The 14,489-nt window shown below is 49.0% G+C and overlaps 1 protein-coding gene across 1 annotated transcript; it reads left to right on the plus strand.

The window, feature by feature from the left end:
- Positions 1-1,307: 1,307 nt before the first annotated feature.
- Positions 1,308-2,867, plus strand: LOC109317640 (C-C motif chemokine 4-like). The gene is made up of 3 exons (XM_019546447.1): positions 1,308-1,473; positions 1,931-2,045; positions 2,765-2,867. The coding sequence occupies exons 1-3, from the start codon at positions 1,401-1,403 to the stop codon at positions 2,850-2,852; spliced, it is 276 nt and encodes a 91-aa protein (XP_019401992.1). The 5' UTR covers positions 1,308-1,400; the 3' UTR covers positions 2,853-2,867.
- Positions 2,868-14,489: the final 11,622 nt, after the last annotated feature.

Raw genomic sequence — 14,489 nt, forward strand, 5'->3', positions numbered from 1 at the left:
TGGTGGTTGGTTGGTTGGCTGCCGGGTTGTGTAGTTGCTGCTTGCTTGCTACTATTGAAAGAGTTTGTCGGTCTCCAGTCCCCCTGATGCTTCTGGACTGCTGTTGATGGTTCCAAAGCTGTTCATGGATGTTCCCAGCTTCGCTCTCACATATTAGGATCAGTAATTTATAACCTTGTATGTATTTAGTTCCTCTTATGTTCCTTGTGTTAGTGTGTCGTATGCAATTATTGTATATAGTTATTGTCTTATAATAAACCATTTTGTTTGTTTCACTTTAATTTTGCTATCCTAGCGTATTAATCCCTATATTCAGCCTGGGCCGCCTAACTCAGGAATTGCTGAGCCAGCCTGGCCCACTCATGCCCCCTTCCACCCATGAGAACCTATTTAACTGGAGCCGCCTTTCAGTGCTTGTGTAATTTCCCCTGGCTTCACCAGCAAGTCTGTGCCTCCCTTCAGGGGTGTTAAGTGTACTTTTGATGTTACTTGCTTCCATTTCTGTGACAGCTGCCCTCTTAGTTGACACATTAGGAATGGAACCAGCGCTTCAGAGCAAATAGTACAAACTGTTGCAGCTTGAATTGCAGCTGGCAGCTGTAATGCCTCATCCCCTCTGTGGACTGGCAGAGAGGAGACATGTCACACACACTCACACATGGGTGAAGATAAGGTTTTCTCTATCAGCATTAGAATCTAGTATCCAGGGAGTAAAATCTGTTGCCTTCACTGTGGTTGTAAATTTACTGAAGTCAAAATCAAGTCACCGAGTTTATGAAGAATAAGACCCCTTCCTCAGGCATGTTCAGGCAACTTTGGAACAAGACCCGAAATTTGGTATAGCCGGGCATGGCAGGATCAACTGAGTATATGGGGCATATGAGGTGGGGCAGAGCTTGAGTAACAGGCCCTCCACCCTTCCCTTCCACTTACTCCTAATCTATTATTCATTTTACTTTAGAGGAGATTAACAGAGGGCTGGTTCAGGAACTTTCTGTTTTTCCAGACTTGCACAACACCAGACACAGCACACGAGGTCTTGGCTATTTGAACTGCAGGGGAAAATAATTCTCTCTGCTGTAGTGTGACCTTATGCACATTTCTGTCTTCCTTTATTCCAATAGGGTCAGCCCAAGAATGAAATAACTTGCTGAGCAATAGTTTGGTATGCTCAGACCTTCAAGTGAGCTGTTTTCATTATCCCTTCAGTCTTGGCTGCAGCTCCGCTTGTATTCCACACAGCACAGGATGCCATGACATCAGCTCTGGAATTTCCTCTTATATCCCTTTTTTTCTTCTAGTAATCATATAAAAAGGCAAGGAAAAGCTAGTTGTTCAGTGTCAATCCAAGTTTGCAATACTCCCTGGTCCAGTTGTGATCATCTGCATCTGACAGCAACATGAAAATCTGTGTGCCTGTTGTCATGATTCTTCTCATCTCTGCCTTCTGCTCCCAGGCCTCCTCTGCTCCAGGTGAGTTCAGCATATGCGTTTTTGAAGGTACCACCAATAGACTCTTTACCCACTCGTGCACTGAACTTTGTTCTCATGTCAGGAAATAGAGTTTTGGGGGCAGGCTGGTTGAGCTTCAGAATTGCTCACTGTGGCTGTTGGAGACCTCTACTCTAGGCACAAATTAAATCCCTATTTCACGCTCCCTCCTTGCAGTTATCTATCTGTCTGTCAATGTATTCTGAGGCCCAAGAGCACTACAATTATTTCTGGTTGTAATTCTTTGCTTTCTGAATAAAGGATATAGAAGAAGAGGGAGGAATTATCACATGGGGAAACTCTCCCTTGAAGTCTTGTGGCCAAGAACAGAAGCTGCTTCCCACTCCAGCCAAACTGCCCAAGCAGATGCTTTCCAGTGCTACTTCTTCTAGGGGTATAGTTGAGCATGGGATCATGTTGTCTTTTCCATCTATTCTAGTGGGTTCTGACATGCCAAACTCCTGCTGCTTCTCCTATACAAGTCGCAAGCCCCCACGTAACTTAGTGGTGAAGTATTACAGTACCAACAACAAGTGCTCCTGGCAAGCTGTTGTGTAAGTACAAACTTCCGGCTCCTGACAGATAACAAAGGTGCAGGGTCATTTTTCCTTCCAGTGCATGCACTGGAATATATGAATGGACAGCAATGAAAGGGCTTGCTCCTTTTGTATCTGGCACCATGAAAGGGCTGCTGCTTTTGGTTGCTATTTTGCAGGCTATTCAGGAGTTGGAGACATTGGGTCCTAAAGAGAGACCCTGAGAGCCAAACACATGCAGCCTTGAAATGGGGCTACCATGAGGGGCTTACACAGCATTTCCCAAGACTCAAGGATTCTTCCTGAAAAAAATCTGGGGTGGGACGTGCTTGCCCCAGGGTGTCATGGAGTGTGGAGGAGGGAGGAATTGATGCTGTGGGGGAGTAATTTGAGGAGGACATTAATACGTGGAACAAGCTGACATCGGAAAAGCCCAGGCCAGGCAGCACATAAGGAGCATGGGACTGTGACAGAGACAGGAACAGGATTGAATTTAGTAACGTAACTGGGGGTGGGGGAGGGGGTGACATGGGCACCAACCCCTTATGCTGATTTTGAGGCAATGCCAGAATGGTAGCTTCTGCAGCCCATGCTACCACTGCCACCAGAAGCTCCTTGTTAGGCCTCTGACTGAATGAACTGGATCATCCAGGGCTTCAATTTGGTAGAAGCCTAAGGCGGAAAAGTAGGGGGGCAGAGTGTCTCTCATTCCAACCTGTCTCTTTCATTCTCTGCAGGTTTATCACGAAAAAAGGCCGTGAAATTTGTTCTAACCCTGAAGACTCATGGGTTCAAATGTACATGAACAGCCTGGAACAGAACTGACTAGTGCAGGGACTGTGTGGGAGCACCTCAGAGCCCCAGCATGGACTGGAACCTGAATGGCACACGCAAAGAGAATAGTGGAATGACAGATTTCACTGAGTGCCTGTGACAGGCACAATGGAGGGCCTTGCCTCATGACTGCAATCAAAGTTACTGCTATCCACCCACTTGAAAAAAAATGAGAAATCCTGGAATTTAGACACTGTTTAAAACTATTTAAGAAATGAAGCCAGTGCAAATTATATTTTTTTTATTGCTACTACTCTTATTTATGGGGCCTTTGTAGGCGGGTTGCCTGAGCTGACTCACTGTGACTGTCACACGCCTGTGGCTGTTAAACATATTTTGTACCAGACAGAGTGTTTGTGTTGTGAGTCTTATCAGTGCTCTGGGCTTGTTGACAATGTAGTGTGGAAAGACGATTTGGAGAATAAATATTTTATGTAAAACTCCTTTGTTTTTCCCTTTATGTCAGCACTTGGAATATTTCCTGGGCCTGGGAACATAATATGTAACACACCATGCCCTTCCCCCCTTAACAGTCAAACAAGGAAAAAGGGTGGGAGTACAATTTGTTGGTCTGCCAAGGTTCATGCAAATTTATCTCATGCAGAACTCAGAGCCACCTCTGGCACACATGTACCTCTCCATCTATATCATTCATTTTGCATGGCCTACAAAGGGGGCACAACCTCAACTGCCCACCCACCTTTAACATACATATATCTGACTCCCCAGGTACCTCTCCACTTTTACCTGCTATATCCTTCTCCTCCCCCAGCCTCTCTCTCACCCCCTTGATACCTCAATTTACATTTTCACTGACTGGCTTTCTTGCATGCATACCAGCCTCTGGCTTCTTTACTATTCATTCCATCCAGGAGGGGCACACACCAACTACAAATACTTCCTCAGCCTAACAAACGGTTTTTAAACCCGAAAGCTTGCTAAGATATATTTTCCCAACTATTTAGTTGGTCTAATAAAAGGTGTTAGATTGATCCAAAGAATCTTGTCTGCCTTGTGTGTGTTAAAGCAGAGTGGGATGAATGCAGCAGGAATGGTAGCCTGCACAGGTAGCCTTTCCGGTGCTGGTTAGATCTCAGCCCACCCACTTCTTTCTGCGCCAAATGCCTGCTCCTCTTTTTCCTGCCATGCCTTGATGGAAAACTGATTTAGATGTTATCCAGGCAGGAGACTGCCCATTTAGGTCCCTGATGTCTAGTGGTGATGTCCATTCTGCAGCTTCTGTATACTGCAGCCTATGCCTTGCAGATTGCATCCTTCACCCCTGCCAGCTGTGGTCCCCTTTCTGGGACCTTTAGCTCCCCCATAGGCCCTGGTCCCACCTTCAGGCCAGTCAGAATCATAAGTCTCTTTGTATGGGCATTCCTTGTGGTAGGCCCCTGCCCTTCGACCCCCCTCTTTAGGTCATGGGCCCAGCACAGACCAGTTAAGGGTACCTCAGGTCAGATCTGAGCCACCTGTCTGTTCTCACCCTCACAACTCCACTGTAACCAGTAAGCCTCAGGCCTCTCAAAGGTCTTACAGGCTTGGGCTTTCCCCAGCCAGGACTGTGTGTGCCCTTGCAGTGGCTGGAGGTTTTCAGGTGTCCTCTACCTGCCTTTCACCAGGGAGGTTTGTGGTCCTGGCATTTCCTGGGGCTGCCACACCACTGGCAGTCCTACCAGGCCTCCCTTCCCTGGCAGGGTGCAGTTTTAGGTCATGCCCAGGACCTGGGGCCTCCTCCTTCCCCATAGCCCCAGCTCATGCCTCCAAGTTCTTCCTGGCATGGGAGCTCAGCAGGGAGATGCTCTTCCCCTGCTGGCTGGTGATAAACTAAACTGCCATCTCCAGCTCTGAGAGTGGGGCATTAAATGGTTCTGAAAGAAAATTAAAAAAGCAAATAGGTGCAGAGTGAGGAGGGTGGCACTCACTCCATCTGCACGTGCAGCTTGGGGAACCCCAGCAGTGTGAGGTTCACCTTCAGGAACACCAGCTGCTCCACCAACCAGGATCCAAGGATGCATGGTGGGTGTCACAACATCACCAGCTATGCTGAACACCCTTCAGGTAAGTGGGGCAGTGGGCAGGCACAGCTGCAGAGGATCTGGAAGGGGAGCCCCTTGGAGCCCTCTTAAGTGAGCCAGCAGGGAGCCATGCTCCAGAGCCATGTGTGTGAACAGAGAGCGCAAATAGGCATGCTCTGTAAGGGCGCACCTGCGTTTGCGCATGTGTACGTGTAAGGCGGGGGCACAGAAGGAGACAAGAAGGAGCACCCAACAGGAGAGTGATGAGGACTCGTAACTCTGCAGCTAAGGTAAGGGCACGGGGTGCTTCTGCTGGGGACTCTGCCCTGATGGTGCCACCCACCCATGGCTCCTCAGAGGTCTCCACCCAGACAGAGCCCTGCCCCCCTCTCTGCAGGGGTGATCTGGTGGGGTCACTGCCATCAGGGCAGGGGGTCACCTGTCCCTCACGTGTCCACCTTTGGGCCTTGGAGGAGCAGGTGAAGGAACTCCAGGAGGTGGTGAGCAGGCTGAGGGGGATCAGGGAGGATGAGGCAGTGATTGATGGGTACTTCCATTCCTTGCAGCTCCAGATGCCTATGGGTGAAACCCCATGGGAGGAATCTGCAGCAGAGAAGTGGAGAACTGTTCCGTCTGGACCCAGGTGGCAAGATCCGGCGTCTGCTTCTCCATTGCATCTGGGGAACAGGTATGGGGCCCTGGCAGCATTGGTGGAGGAAAATTCTCCAGCAGAGGAGGATGCAGAGGAGGTGGTCCCTGCAACCAGTGCTGGGCAGACTGGGGGACCATTGCCCAGGCAGAAGAAGAAACACTGTTATTGTGGTGGGTGACTCAATCCTGACAGGCATGGAGGGGCTGATCTGCCAACCAGATCCTATCATGAGAGAGGTCTCCTGTATGCCTGGAGCAAAGATGAGCGACATCACTGCAAAGATTCCTGACCTCATCAAGCCCTCCAGCCACTACCCCATGGTCCTTGTCCTTGTGGGCACTAATGATGCGGCTGGGAGTAGTCTTGACCACTTCATGAAGGACTTCCATGAGCTGGGGGTCAGGCTTAGAAAGTCAGGGGAACAGGTGGTATTCTCCTCCATCCTTCCAGTTGGCAGCAGCTGGAGGTGCCAGGATGCCTGCATCAGGGTAGTCAACCAGCAGCTCCAGAGATGGTGTCTTCAGGAGGGCTTTGGATTCTACAACCAGAACCAGCACTTCCAGGAAGAAGGCTTCCTAGGATAGGATGATCTTCATGTCTCTCCTAGAGGTAAGCATCTGTTTTCCTGCAGGTTGGATGATCTCCTCTGAAGAGCTTTAAACTAGGATTGACAGGAGACGGGGAACCAGTGGTCGATGAGAACCTAGGGTTGGAAAACCACAAGGCCCAGACCTAACGAGGTGAGCACTAAGGGGAACACAAACCATCAAGGCAAAGGGGCACCAAGAGCACCCATTGGGGGGCTAAAATGTTTTTACACAAATTCCAGGAGTATGGGAAATAAGCAGGAGATCACACTCCTACTTGCTAGCACACAGTCTCACCTAGTCAGCTTAACTGAAACATGGTGGGATTCTACGCATGACTGGGAGGTAGGCATTGAGGGGTATAGGTTGTACAGATGTGACAGAGTGGGAAAAAAAGGCAGGGGTGTAGCTCTCTATGTTAAGGAGCAGTACACATCTTCCATCATCAAGGCAGGAGTAGAGGAGGGGAATACCAAGGCATTGTGGGTCAGGATACAGGGGGGGCCAGGGGAAAAGGACTTGGTAGTGGGGGTTTACTACAGATCTCCTCACCAGGATGACAAGCTCCAGGCAGCTCTCAGATGCCACACAGGCGAGGGAGGCAGTGGTCATGGGGGATCTAAATTATCCAGACGTCTACTGGGAGGAACAGGTGGCCAACATAAGCTGCTCATGGAGGTTCTTACACTGCGTGCAGGACCTCCACCTAACCCAGGTGGTGTCCAGTCCCACCAGGGGCAGCGCCTTGCTAAACCTGGTCTTAGCAATGGGGGATGATCTCGTGGGGAACCTGCGAGTACACAGTAACCTGGGAGATACTGATCATCACTTGGCAGATTTCGCTATCCAGTGAAGGGTGAGAAAAATATCCAGTGAGTCTGAAGTGTTAGACTTCAGAAGGGCCAACTTGAGTAAATTTAGAAGCCTAGTTAGTGAGGTGACGGAACTCAAGAGCATTGAGCAAATGGGGGTCCAAGAGGGTTGGAGGTTTCTCAAGGGAGTGATCCTTGGGACACAAAAGAAGTCTATCCCCTTTCACAGGAAAGGGGCTAAGGGGATGAAAAATCCCCTTGGCTGAACAGGGAGCTCCAGGAAAGACTGGGGGCAAAGGAAGAGATTTATAGGCAGTGGAAGCAGGTGGCAGCCACCAAGGAGGCATACACCTCCCTGGCATGCTATGGCAGGGAGTCAGTTCGGCAGGCCAAGGCAGGACTGGAGCTTAGGCTGGCTACAACAGTAAGGACAATAAAAAGTCCTTCTACAGATACATAGCAAGCAAAATGAAAACACAGAGTAAGATAGGGCCCCTTCAGGACAAACCTTATAGCCTTTTATGATCAGGTCACACACTGCCTAGACACAGGACCTGAGGCTGATGTCATCTACCTGAATTTTAGGAAGGCCTTTAACAGTTTCGCATCCTATTCTCATAGGGAAGCTAACAGGCTATGGAGTGCTTACACAGTTAGGTGGGTGGCCGACTGACTTAGGGACCGCCTACTGCACTGTCAGTGTAGCTGTGATGGTCCAGAAATTATGTGAGAGGCAAAGATTTCTTAGGGTGAAATCTTTTATTGGGGCAACTATGTAGTTGGGATAAAGCTAGACAAGCTGTTGAATGTAAGGTGTTCCCCTTGCAACACAACCTATTGTTTCTTTGTCATTTAGTTCTTTACTTGGCTTTCAGTTCTACTAATCCCATCTCCCCCCCATTTAACTAACAGTTTTCCATGGGGTACCTTATAAAATGTTGCACTGAAAGCCAGACAGATAAGTCCTACTATATATCTTTTGTCTGGACAATCAAAGAAAACTGGCAGGTTAACCTGATACAACCTACCCGTGGTAAATTGAAGTTGTGTTTAATCCCATTTACTGTTTACTTGCATGTCTTTGCTATTTTCTTCAATATCTGTTCTAAAAACTTGCATAACAGACTACAGGTCATACTGTACTTGCCTGGAGCACTTCTTTCCTTTCTAAATAAGGATGTTATATTTGTTATTCTCCAGTCAGATGGTACCACTCTAATTTGAAAGATTCATTACAAATTCCAACTTGCAATTATATGTGGTAGTGCTTTCAAAATCTGTGGCTGGGAATCATCTAACTGTGCACTCCCCTACCCCCAATGACTGACTTAAACTCTTTAAGGTTTTAGTGATTTGAAAGTGCTTAGTTTCCATTTCCAAATTGTCATTTTGCCATTCCCTGTATGTAACTTGTCTTTGCCCCAAGTTCTACATTACTGTCTTACTGAAAAATGAGGCAAAATATTCCCTGAGTTTTTGGGTCATGCCTAGATTATCTTTCATTTCTATCTCATGCATACAGCATGTTTCTTTTCTTGTTTTTCCTATTTATAAGGCAAAGGAACTTGTGACTTTCTGTTTCAATTTCCTTTCCTCAGTTTGGCTATCAGCCATTTTGTGGTTGGGAAAACACCTCCCAGTCTCTGTGGTGTTTTTAATCCTATCAGGCATTTCATCTGACACTGGATCCAGTGGGTTTCTCCTCTCCAGTCTTGCTGAAATCCTGTCTTGCTCAATCCAACTAATTTATTTCATTCTCACTTCTCAGAACTAGTCCTGGAGGCTGTGGTTTCCACCTTTCCTCTCTGCTTTAACTTATTTTGAGCTTCTAGTTTCCCATCTGATTTGGGGACATTTCAGTCTTGTTGGTAGGGAGGAGAATGTTAGAGGGAGGAGAGCTTTGATGCTGAAACTCTGCTGAGGCAGTGGGAAACAGAAGTTTTTTTCTGTTTTCTAGAGTGTATTATTTGTGGATGACCATTTTTAACATACCTGATTGTCCCAGGGGCTCAGGATCAGACAAGAGGGAAGCCTCATTCAGAGGCAAATCCCAGACCGAGGTAAAAGAAGAAAAAAACATACCTGTTACAGGGGTCTGGAGGAGCGAGGAAGCACGCCGTGGAAAACCGCCCAGGCGGTTTATCAGCCGTGCCCATCTCCAGCTGGGGCTGGGTGATGTCGTGAAGAAAAGCCACCTGGTGAAGATAAAAATCAGCCCTGAAAGTGCAGGAGAGAGGACGTCGAGGGCCAAAGGAGCGGCAGGGAACCACGGGGCGGAGAGCGTTCAGCCACTGCGGTTGGCAGTGGCAGTGGCGACAGCAGGAGCTGCAAGAGATCCCTGAGCCAGGGAAGACAGGCGAGGATCGAAGGAACTGGCAGGGAGGCCTGCAAAGGCAGTGGCAGCAGGAGCTGTGAGGGATCCTCATGCTGGAGAAGACTGGTGGGGATCAAAGGAACTGTTGGGGAGGCTGGCAGCGGCTACAGCAAAAGCCAGCATGGGAATTCCCATCAAAGGCAATGGGTGCCATGGCTCCAGGGCTGAGGTGGGTCCTGAAGGGGAGGAGAGAGACCACAGCTGGGGTGAAGGCATGGACCCCAACCCGGAGGATTCGCTAGCCAAGGGATGTTAGGGGCATTAGGGGCTAGGGGAGTATGGGACTTTCCCCGTGGTTGCTCCTCTTCTTTTTGTTCTCCCATTTTCGCACTTCTTTGGTAGTTGTGTTGTTAGTTTCTTTTCGTTTCACATCGGGTCATTTTGGGGCAAGGGGTTTTATGGTGGTGAGGGTATCGGTTGTGTTTTCCTTTTTTCAGGCTGGTTTATTTTAGTTCCCTGTTTAGAGCAGGTTAGCAGAGCAGGTTGGGGTAGCAGGGACTTCATCCAAAGATGGGAAAGGAACCACATGAGAACACGGTGAGGGCCAATGGCATCAGCCATAGAAGGCTCAGGGCATCAAAGGGGACAAGCCCAAAGGCCAAGTATCACCAGACCCTCCAGGTCTGGTCAGAGCCCAAGTTTCTCATCTGCGAGAGACAATGTGGGGACCAGGGAAGACACCTGCAGGGGAGAGCCTCAAAAGATCCTGAGGCTTGTCTCGAAGGTTGGTGTATGGCTGGGGTATAGGGGAGGTTGGAGCCCCTTGGACATCTGCCAGGACACATGACAACTCTGGAGCCATCCTCAAAGGGGACCCCTTCCACTGAAGGACCATCCAAAGTCATGACAGATGAGTTTGGGGGTCACCCTGAAGGTAATCGAGGCACCCTTTGGGGTCAACATGAGGTTCCCTGGTGAGCAAGGTCAGCTGCTCGGGCAAAGGCAACACGGGAGCGAACCATCGAGAGAAGATGGGCGCGTTGATATTTTACCTATACACCTACAGCTTTTTCTTCCCTCGGAAGTTGCATATAGCTAAAAAAAGTTGCATGTGAACTTTTCTTCCATATCTGAGTTAGACCCATTAAATGTAATCCATTAAAACAAGATTTAAAGACAAATTAATCACATCCACACAGGATAATAAAACAGTTTAACTAAACATCTGGATTTTGTATGCAGAGGCTGAATGAAAAGTATTCCAGCTTGTATTTCTGGCTCTGCCACTACCCTTCTGAGTGGCCCTTGTCAAGTCACCTCATCACTTTGTGCCTCAATTTCCTCATTTGTTAAATGCTGTAAAGTCTTCCAGTGAAGAACACTCTGTAGCATCTAGGTCTCCTGTATTTCAGTTTTCATTTAGAGCTGTATGAATAAACATTATCAAACACACTGGATAGTGCAGCATTGGTGAGCCTATTGTTACACAAATTGCCAAATGCTCAAATCGTAAGTGAGACCTTATGAGGGAGGATAAGGCAAGATGCTGCATTTATTGATTAAGTGCTTAACACACACACACACACACACACACACACAGACACACACTTCCCACATTCATACCCCAATTTCTGTTCTGCACTGGTATATGCTACCAGTCTTATTGGTGCTCGGATCATCTTAGTAGCCAGCCAAGTTGATCATGAGTAGGAGCCAGGCTCCTGCCAGTCCATTGTATCAGATGAACTGATGCTCCAGGATGACATTCAGAACAAGACCCAAAATTGATATGTCTCACCCCATCTTTTATAGTCTTGTCAATTCACTCAGTCCTCTGGGCTTTTGCTGGGTTATTGTTGTGTTCTTTCTTGAAGGTCAATTGCTGTTGTTCTTTCACTGTTGTGGGGTGGATTCTTCTTGTTTGATACTTTATCTGTCTGAATTCTTGCGCCAGTAGCCAGCTGATGTTTTCCTTTTCCACAAACAGACTCTCAGACATACAGCATACAAAAGAGTAAAAAGTCAAACACTTATGTCAAGCTACAGAACAATACAAAATGGAGTTTCTTAAGGCAATGCAAAATTCAAGGAAATACATAAGATTAAAAGTAATAGGCAAAAGTCTATTTCCATGTAATTTACGTAGCACCAAGCTGGTATTTATGCTATTTGCATAACACTATAAGTGGTGTATTTTTTATTCCATTTAACATCCAGTTGCTCTATATTCTCTTGGCATGGCCACTTGCCTAAATCCAAGACACATTCTGGTAAAGATGCCATAGAACTTTTCTGAAGCTGCTGAAGGAACAGAGCAGATGGAAATGGTGATTGGAAGCCAGGCTGCCATGTGGAATACAGAGGACTGGAGAGCTTGCATTGGAAAGATACTTTAACTGGAATGGAAGAACTGGACGGCCCCACTTGGTCTTTGAATCTACAAGACACCACAGGAGGAAGAATGTCCTCCTCTGCCAGAAGTTTCCTGTCTAATCTTGTGTATGCTGCAAAAATTATCTGTGCTTCAGTTATTCCCCTGTAAACTAGGGTTGGTTAAAAAATTAGGCCTAATTTAGGGATGGCCTAAAAAATTAGGTGACTGTGGTATCAACGCCTACACAGTCAAATGGGTCACAAATTGGCTGGAGGGCCGCACCCAGAGGGTGGTGGTGGATGGGTCATTTTTGACCTGGAGTGATGTGAGCAGTGGGGTTCCCCAGGGCTCAGTCCTAGGGCCTGCATTGTTCAGTATCTTCATCAGCAATTTGGACGAGGGGGTGAAAAGCACATTGTTCAAGTTCACAGATGACACTAAGATGTGGGCAGAGGTGGGCATGCTAGAAGAGAGGGACAGGCTACAACTAGATCTGGGCAGGTTACAGAGGTGGGCAGATGAGAATAGGATGGGTTTCAGTACAGACAAGTGCAAGGTGCTACACCTGGGGAGGAAGAACCAGCGTCATACCTACAGGCTGGGGAACTCCATTCTTGTCAGCACAGAGGCAGAAAAGGATCTTGGAGTCATCATTGATGCCAAGATGAACATGGGCCGGCAGTGTGGGGATGCGGTCAGGAAGGCCAACCATACATTGTCATGCATCCATAGATGCATCACCTCCAAGGAGGTGATCCTCCCACTCTATGCAACATTGGTCAGGCTGCAGTTGGAGTACTGCATCCAGTTCTGGGCACAGCACTTCAGAAGGGATGTGGATAGCATTGAGAGGGTCCAGAGGAGGACCACTCACATGATTAGGGGGCAGCAGGGCAGGCCCTATGAGGGGAGGCTACGGGACCTGAACCTGTTCAGCCTCCACAAAAGAAGGCTGAGAGGGGATCTGGTGGCTGCCTATAAACTTGCCAAGGGGGACCAGCAGAATTGGAAGAGTCCCTGTTCTCCTGAGCACTACCAGGGGTTAACAAGGAACCAGGGGTAACAAGGAACAATGGCCATAAGTTGACTAAGAGTAGATTCAGGCTAGATATCAGGAGGCACTGCTTCACAGATAGAGAGGCTAGGAGCTGGAACAAACTTCCAAGGGAAGTGGGGTCTTCAAATGGAGGCTAGACAGCCACCTAGTCAGGGACATTTGACCCCAACATCCCTTCCTGCCCATGGCAGGGAGTTGGACTTGATGATCTGCTTAGGTCTCTTCTGAACCTACCAACTATGAAACTATGGTGGCACTGCCTGCCAAGTTTGACGGGAGGAAAAACACATTTAAAAGGGTGAAATACTTTGGCAACTGGGGGACACATAGGAAAGGAAAGATTCATAGTGAGAAGCTTGGAGGCTCAGACAGTGAAGTTGGAATCTTCAAGCAGATCAAAGTGACTACTTTGTAAGATGTGGTGTAATTAGGATGACAAATTAGGGGATTAGTCTCCTGTGGGGTTAATTTGCTACCTACAAATGCTGGTAGCAAATTAACTGTGCCATAGTAACTGCATAGTAGCACATGTGTAGATGCCAACTAAGAGCAAATTTTCTCCCGGTCAGCCCCATTATCAGGAGGCTACAGTTGGGCTAGCCCTGGGGCCACAGAGCTTTGAGCTTCTCCAGCACTGGGGCTGGGATGACTGTTTGCCTGTTCCAGCCTGGCCTTTAAAATTCTGCGGTGACCCCAGGGGCCTGTACCACCTGCAGCCTGCCTGTGGCCACTGCGTCCCATAGCAGTGGCCCCAGGGCAGCCGCAGCAGTGTGCTCAGACCCCAGCATTGGCCCCTGGCTCAGCCTTATTGCCTACATGCCAGTCCCATGCTGTGCCCCAGTGCTGGCACCGCAGGCACCTGCCCAGACCTGGCAAACCCAGACTCTGACCCACGCAGTCCCTTAGGGTTGCCAAGGGAACTGCACTAGTGTCTTCCTCAATACCACACACTGCCTCCTGGAGGCATAGCTGGTCCCAGGATGAGACCGCAGACCTTTAGTAATGTGGAGTGAGGCTGAGGTCCCAAGCCTGTTCACCTGGGGTGGGCACTCCAACTCCTACATCTATGAGGGCCTGGCGGGCTGCATGTGGGAGTGCAAGCATGACTGGTCAATGTGCCAGTGGTCAAGCGTGCATAAAGGTCAAGGCCCTGCAGGCACAGTCAATCAGCGTCACCAACCACAACTGCCAGAACTGAAGAGGGGCAGCCTGCAGGACCATGCCCTTTATGCAGCAACTGGGCCACATTTTCATGCACTGGGACCCTGGGAAGAACCTCAAATGGGGGGCCTGCTGGAGCCTCCACTGTGGCCTGGCAGCAGTGATGGGCTGTCAGCAGGGGAGGGCCCCTTGGAATACCAAGATCCCTCCCCATCATGGTCCCTGCCCCCAACATTGTCCATCAGCTTCAGCAGCCTGGGCCAGCACCTGCCCCGCAAACTCCAGGTGCATAGTCCTGCCCTGGAAGCAGCCCAGCCATGACACTGCCAGCGTCATGAGCTCCAGCTCCTCCCTGTAGGGGGCCCCTGCCCAGCCAGGCAGGTGTCCCACCCTTGCACCCATGACATGTTGTCACCCCCAGTAGGGACACACTCAGGCCACCAGGCACACCTGTTATGTCCACCCGGTAAACCCCTCCCTTGCGGGAGGGCATCCCCCTCCCCTGCCCGCATCTGCGGTAGTGCAGCCAGAGGCCATGGTGCTGGGCGCCTGTCCCTGGGCTCCATACTGGAGGTGCCCACATCCCACTTTCCCCCACCCCAGGAAGGCCTACAGGGCACTGTACATAGTTTCCATGGGAAAGAGGGTGG

This window comes from Crocodylus porosus, unplaced genomic scaffold, assembly GCF_001723895.1.
Source record: "Crocodylus porosus isolate Cpor-Errol unplaced genomic scaffold, CroPor_comp1, whole genome shotgun sequence".
Taxonomy (NCBI): Eukaryota; Metazoa; Chordata; order Crocodylia; family Crocodylidae; genus Crocodylus; species Crocodylus porosus.

Bases quoted from the DNA above. Each gene is read 5' to 3' on its own strand.
- LOC109317640 (XM_019546447.1), top strand. From the start codon at position 1,401: ATGAAAATCTGTGTGCCTGTTGTCATGATTCTTCTCATCTCTGCCTTC. The intron at 1,474-1,930 runs GTGAGTTCAGCA...CATCTATTCTAG, and splicing joins CCAGGCCTCCTCTGCTCCAG to TGGGTTCTGACATGCCAAAC. The intron at 2,046-2,764 runs GTAAGTACAAAC...CATTCTCTGCAG, and splicing joins TGCTCCTGGCAAGCTGTTGT to GTTTATCACGAAAAAAGGCC.